At 43.3% G+C, this 6,698-nt stretch overlaps 2 protein-coding genes across 2 annotated transcripts; both read right to left on the minus strand.

The window, feature by feature from the left end:
- Positions 1-1,232: 1,232 nt before the first annotated feature.
- On the minus strand, positions 1,233-2,252 carry LOC141812633 (ethylene-responsive transcription factor CRF1-like). Its single transcript, XM_074700648.1, has one exon. It carries the CDS (start codon positions 2,250-2,252, stop codon positions 1,293-1,295), a length of 960 nt encoding a protein of 319 aa, XP_074556749.1. The 3' UTR covers positions 1,233-1,292.
- A 2,615-nt stretch (positions 2,253-4,867) lies between these two features.
- On the minus strand, positions 4,868-5,528 carry LOC141812466 (UDP-glycosyltransferase 72B1-like). The gene is given in 4 exon segments (XM_074700457.1): positions 4,868-5,083; positions 5,085-5,389; positions 5,392-5,437; positions 5,439-5,528. Coding segments are annotated over 4 exon segments (585 nt in total). The 3' UTR covers positions 4,868-4,939.
- Between the last annotated feature and the right edge of the window lie 1,170 nt (positions 5,529-6,698).

The raw sequence follows: 6,698 nt of genomic DNA on the forward strand, positions 1-6,698 counted from the left end.
CTCGTGCCATTATTTTTTTGATTTCTTTCAATTCTATATTATCATTTCGATGATAATATCATCAATCTACACTATAAGAATGATGATCTTTAAGTATTTCACAAATAATGTATGATTTATTAGTTCTTGAATATATCAAAAGTTCTTAATTATCTTGGAAAATCGATCAAATCAAGCACAATGTGATTATTTTAAATTATAAAAAGATTTATTGAGTTTGCATACAGTTTTATTGTTCAAATTTTCTTTGAATCTTGAAAGTTGATTCATATAAATCTTCTATCAAGTTCTTAAAGATATTTTTTATATCAAATTGATATAATGACCAATCTAGATTAGCTTTTATTATTGTTGTGAGAAGGTTAAGCTAGGAAACAATTTGGTTCTTCTCTTTCATCAATTTTAAAAATGATAAGTTGTCAGAGGATAAAAATGGTCGATTTGTGCTTGAGGTGATTTAAATAACTTTTGTATTTTTGATTTGTATTTTTTGATCCCATAAATGTTAGAATTATTTCTGATTTTCTTTTATTTATCGACTTGATCCTTAATTTATCGCCATCCCAGCGTTCGTAACATCTCAAAATCAAAGTGATGCTTCATATAATTAACACAGCTTCATCTTTAATATAATAGACCTATTATCATTAACAATAATAATAGCTGGTGTGAGTGATAAAAACTCAGTTCAATGCCTTCGATATATAAGACGAGCTGCTTGGCATTTGGATGCATGCACACATTTTATATATATATATATACATAACGTTCGCCGTTGTCCGTGGGATTCGGCCAATACCGGCTGTTTGTCCGATTTGCTGGTATCTAATTCGGGACGGCATTGATCTACATAACGTTCGGTTTTCGTTCTTAAAATTGGATTAATAATGGCATGAACTATTAAATTTATTTATTAATTTTGAAATCTAATAAGAATTCTATTGTTTATAGTTTACTTTCGCTATTCCCAAATATTAATACATTCTATCAAGTCCATCGAGTTTAAGAAATTATTTAAATTTATTTAATTAATTATTATTGCACATATTGAAAGAATATATATAAATCTATTAAGGTGAATTACTGAGATTAATTGAGGTATAATATATTAAGATATTAATATACGAAATTGTATATATATATATATATATAAGGATATTTTCCAAGGAAGCACTAATTTTTTTTTTAAAAAACCATAATACAAAATCGATAGAAGAAAAAAAAATGCCTCATTTTGTTTTTTTTCCCGTCGCTACAAAATCGGCCGACAAATCGGTGCCCGGATAACGGCCTCAAACTGCAGTGAGCGGTTCGATCGGGAATAAATCGCCGATGTCCTCAAAACAGTCGTCCCCACCCTGCCACGTAGGCGAGCGGAGCTCCAAACCAGAGCCGAGGAAAACGTGGCTCAGCTCTTCGGATGCGAAGTGTATACGAGCCGAGTCGTCGTCGATATGGCTCGGCTCCGCCGCGGCGAAGCCGAGGAAATCGTCGTGTAGCGTAGCCTCCTCCGTGGGCAAAAAGCCACTGAACTGCCACGGCGAGAAGGCATCGGCGTTATCCATGGATGCCGCGGTGGGGGAAGTGACGCCGCGGAGGACGGATCTGGGGGAGGAGAGGTCTTGCGGCTCCTCCCCAGAGTCGTAGCCGCCTCCGGACATGGAGGTGAGGTTGCTGGTGGAGAGACGCTTCTTTGGAGGCAGGGGCGGAGGATGGGAAGGCAGCAGCGCGGGGACGGCGGTCGCCTTCTGCGAGAAGTTGGTGACGGCGTCAGGGCCGCGGAGTCGTATGGCGGCCGAGTCGTACACCTTCGCCGCCTCCTCGGCGGTGTCGAACGTGCCGAGCCACACACGCACGCGCCGCCAGGGGTCGCGGATCTCGGCCGCGTACCTGCCCCACGGCCTTCGCCGGACACCCCGGAACTTGCGCGCACTGCCATGGTCGTCGCCGCCAGCGGCCACGGAACCAGGCGAATCCACCGCCTTCTTCCTCTTCCCAGCGGGCGGCGCGTTCTGTCCGGCGGCCTCGGGGCGGTGCTCGAAACGAATCTCCTGGACATATCGGCGGACGCGTCGGCCCTCGGCCTCGTCGTCGGAATCAGTGGCCTCGCAGTCGTCGCAGAAGATTCTGATGGTGCGCGGCCCAGCGGCCTCGCATTGCCGGTGCCTGCAGCGCGACGGGAAGGCCATGGTGGTTACCTCGACGTGCTCCGTGCGCTTAACAGGCACCATCGACGGCAGCGCTGCATCCATTTCTTAGCTTCTTCTACCTTCAAATTCTTGCTCAATTCCTTCTGCAAATCAAACTCAAACCATCCAGAACATCAACAAACACAGCCATGCGAATCAAACGCAAAGTGTCAACAGAAAACAAAGCGAGGCAAAAGAGCATGACAAAAAAGGAGAAGCAAAAGCAAATCATAAGAAAGGAGCCAGAATATTTCCGGCAAAGGTATGGCTCGAAGCACAAATCCAATATCCGCTTTGCAAATAAAGAGAAGCGACAAAAAATTAGCTGAAAAGTTAAGGAACAAAAAAACGAGAGCAGAGGAGGAATGGAGGAGGAAGCAGAAGCACATGGGGTCGATTGATTACCGCAAGAGGGAAGAACGAGACCTGTGGCGGTGGTAGAGACACAAAGAGAGCAGGATTAGCTGGTTGTCAGGGGGGAGGGGAGGAGGAGGAGGAGGATGTGGAGGCGGCAGAAGCACAGAATTCAAGCAAACAGGGGAACCGAGTGGGTGAAGAAGAAGATAAAGCGAAGCAGGAGCAGAGAGAGAGAGACCCTTGGGGGTGTGCGAATGGGTATCCGTTTGGGTGCTTTTTAGTTTTCACTGGTGCGCTTGTCCAATTCCAGGTGTCGCCGTTGCGTTGTAGGAAGGAAAATTATTTATTTTTTGATTTATAAAAAATATAAAATTACTTATTGCATTAGCCGGTTTTACCCCTCATGAATATATTTGCCTCAATTTGTTTTAATAAATGAGAAAACGACAAAAGGCATCCGACAAATAACGAGCCGCCGCATCCGGTTGGGCCCACTCTGCTAGTGACCCGCTCATTTATCAGTTTAGCCCATGGGCCTGGATCCAACTGCAGTTTTTTTTATTTGATGGGCAAACATTAAAAGGAAACATGAACATCATTCTAAAAAAAAATTCAAATAGACACTCCATTAATAATTATTATAATAACTATTGATAATTATTATAATATATATAAACTATCTAAAAACTACTACAACATATAAAAATGACTCAATAGCTACTATAATATATATAAAGTGAGTTTATAATTTAAGATCTAGAGATTACACCGTATAAAAGCTACTAAATAGTTGTTATAATATGTAGAAGTTATTTAATGACTGTTACAATATATTTATGGTGAGTTTAAAATTTAAAATTTAGGATTGTAATAGTTATATAATAGTTTCTACAACTGTTTTAAAATAATTTTGATGAAGTTTAAATAATTTTGACCAAGTTAATAAATAATATTTTGATATTATATTATTCAAATATTCTAAATTTTAAATCTTAAATTTTAAATTCATCTTAAATACGTTGTAGCAGCTACTAGGTAGCTACTATACGATGTAAATCTTAAACTTATCCTAAATACATTGTAATAACTATTGGATATTTTATACACATAGTAACAGTTATTGTATACCTTCTACATAATATAAATCCTAAACTCATTCTAAATATGTTGTACCAATTACTCGATAGCTTCTATACGTTGTAACAACTATCAATAATTACTGCAATAACACTGGGTTAAGAGTATTTTAAGAATAAAATCATTTTAGGGCGCGCTCATTTAACTTAATGGAAATGAGACGTCTACGTGACGATTTTGAACACCCATTTGATTTTTGTCCAAATTTGATTCAATTTCCTGATATGAGATTATGTGAGTGCTTTTTATTTAAGCAAGTGTCCGAGTTGACTCTGGTTCAGTTGATTCCATAAGTTCTTTGGATAAGCCAACTATGAGGTTTTTGCACTAGTGGTCAAAGTGACATCTATCCATACTTTAGTTGTTTTCATTAATCGATAGTATTTGGGTTGTGTTAGACACGACCTAGGTATGACCCAAGCATAGCTTATGTGTGGAATCCAACTCAAATTCCTCGGTCAGTCTCCGGCGGTGATTCGGTAGGAATCCGGCTCGATCATCGTCGACAGTGGCGTGCGACATTTCCGGCCAAATCGCAGTCGGAATCCGACCACGATTTGGCCGGAAACAACGAGCACGCACTGTCGATCTTGTTTTGCCGAATTCTGTCGGATTTCGATCACTATCCGATCGGAATTTGACGCCGAATGGAGCGTCGGCGAGTGGTGTGTCGATCGCGCCTGAGGCGACGGCTGACAGCGGAGGTGGGTCGCGGATGTCACGCACGGGTCATGGATTCCCCGTCGCGCAGTATAGCATTCCTCTATATATATAAGTTAAATATATGTGTATATTTAAAAAATAAAAAAAACACACACATATATTTAGAAATACATTTTCATTCTTTTGTCGAATTTTGTACATGTGCAATACTCTCTAATATCATTCAAATTCTATTCTCAATTTGCATTTGGTACTTTTTTTTTTAAATTTTGTCCTCATAATCATAGCAATAGGAACTACTATGTAAAAGTCAATAAATATATTAGCAAAATACAGACATTACAGATAATAAAAGTCAATAAAAACAGCTTAATCCATTCTAATAAATAATTATTTATAAGTAATTCATATTCTATGTTATAATTTAGTAACTATAATTTTTGTTCATAGCATAATTTACTTTTGATTATATTTTACAACTGTTTTTATTATATTGTATAACTATAATCCTTATAAATAAATATAATAAGGAGATATATATATATATATTTTTCTTTCTATTTCTTCTCCTTTTAGTTTCTTTGATTTTATTTTTATGTATTAATTGTTTGATTTAATTTGGCGGACTTCCACCTGCTCGCCACCTCATCCAGCGCCTGGAAGGCTGCGCCGCCGTCCCCATGGCCCCTCAACGCCGCCTCCTGCAGCTCCGACACCCGCCGCCGCGCAGCCTTCCCCTTCCTCCCCGTTCATCAGTTCTTTCACAACCCGTGCCACTTCTTCGCGCGACACCAGTCCACCTTCCCCCGCCCGCGGCCGCAGCGCGATCCTCGCCCCTTCCGCCAGCATCACCGCGTTCTGCCGCTGCTCCGCGAAGAGCGGCCACGCCAGTATGGCTACTCCCGACATGACGCTCTCCAACGTCGAGTTCCAACCGCAATGGCTCAGGAAGCCGCCGGTGGCGGAGTGGCCCAGCACAGCCACTTGAGGGCCCCACGACGGGACCAGCAGGCCCACCTCGTGGGTCCGCTCCACGAACCCGGCGGCAGGAAGCGGAAGGGATCCGCCTTGCTCTGGGACGTGAAGTAGGTACTTGCTCACGTCGCCGTCGTCGTTGGGGCTCCGGACCACCCACAGGAACCGCTCCCTGCTCATCTCTAGACCCAGAGCTAGCTCCGTCATCTGCACCGTCGACAGGGTCCCGACGCTGCCAAAGGACACGAACAACACTGACCCCGCCGGCTGCCGATCCAACCACCGTAAGCAGTCGGCGTCCTTTTCGCCCTCCGCCGATAAGGTACATATCTTGCATTTCCTAGTTCGGAGATCTGCTCGTATTTTTACTTGTTTCAGGATGGAATTTGGAGCAAAAGCGGGCAAAACGGAGTAACAATTGAAGACAAGGTAAGACAGGGTCGTGCCTCATAGACACGGCCATGTCTATTCAGCCTCCTGGCCGTGTTTCAAAGGGCACGGGCGTGTGCCCAAACAGAAGACCAACAAGCCTAGGTCGTGCCTCACTGGCACGGCCGTGCCAACATCCTCCATCAGCAGAAGAAGAGGCTGTGTTTACCAGACACGGCCGTGCTTTGAAACAGAAGCCAGACGAGACTTGGTCGTGCCTCACAGGCACGGTCGTGTTTCCAACCTGAAGGAAGCATCTGCTGTTGGCTGTGCCCACCAGGCACGGCCGTGTATCAAAACAGAAAGGTCTCAGCAGCTGGCCGTGCCTCACAGACACGGCCGTGTCCAGAAAAAAGGAGAAGAGTTAGGCTGTGGTCGTGCCTCACAGGCACGGCCGTGCCTTCAAACAGAGCCAAGCCAAGTCTGGACCGTGCCCCAGAGGCACGGGCGTGCCCCAAAACAGAAGCTTGACTGCCTATGGCCGTGCCCCGCTGACTCGTGACCTGCATATAAATAGGTCCTCTTAGTGACCTAAGAAAGGGGGGAGACCTTGGAGAGCCACCGGAGCTGTTCTAGAGCCACCGACGCCTGTTTCGGAGCGAGATTCGACGATCCATCCACCGATCCGACTGCTCCATTCCATCCTCATCCCATCTACGCAGAGTTTGCAGTCCGAGGAAGAAGATAAGTCTTATTTCCTGCACTTCATTGTTGTATCTCTGGATTAAGATGTATTCCTTCCTTCCTTTGGCTTGTAATCTCCACGCTATGGAGTAGTTCCCTAGATTCTAGGATGTAGGATAAATCAGATGTACTGGATGATTGTATTTTGGATTTGATTAATCTACCGTTTTCAATGATATAATTGTCTATTGCTTTGTGGATTTATGCTTATGTGTTGAATGATAAATTGTGTGTGTATGAATCCATGAGGGTAGGGATTGATTA

Source organism: Curcuma longa, chromosome 19 (genome assembly GCF_044706935.1).
Source record: "Curcuma longa cultivar G26 ecotype Majalengka, Jawa Barat chromosome 19, ITB_CL_G26_1.1, whole genome shotgun sequence".
NCBI lineage: Eukaryota > Viridiplantae > Streptophyta > Magnoliopsida > Zingiberales > Zingiberaceae > Curcuma > Curcuma longa.

Coding starts and splice junctions, on each gene's coding strand:
- LOC141812633 (XM_074700648.1), bottom strand. CDS start 2,252: ATGGATGCAGCGCTGCCGTCGATGGTGCCTGTTAAGCGCACGGAGCAC.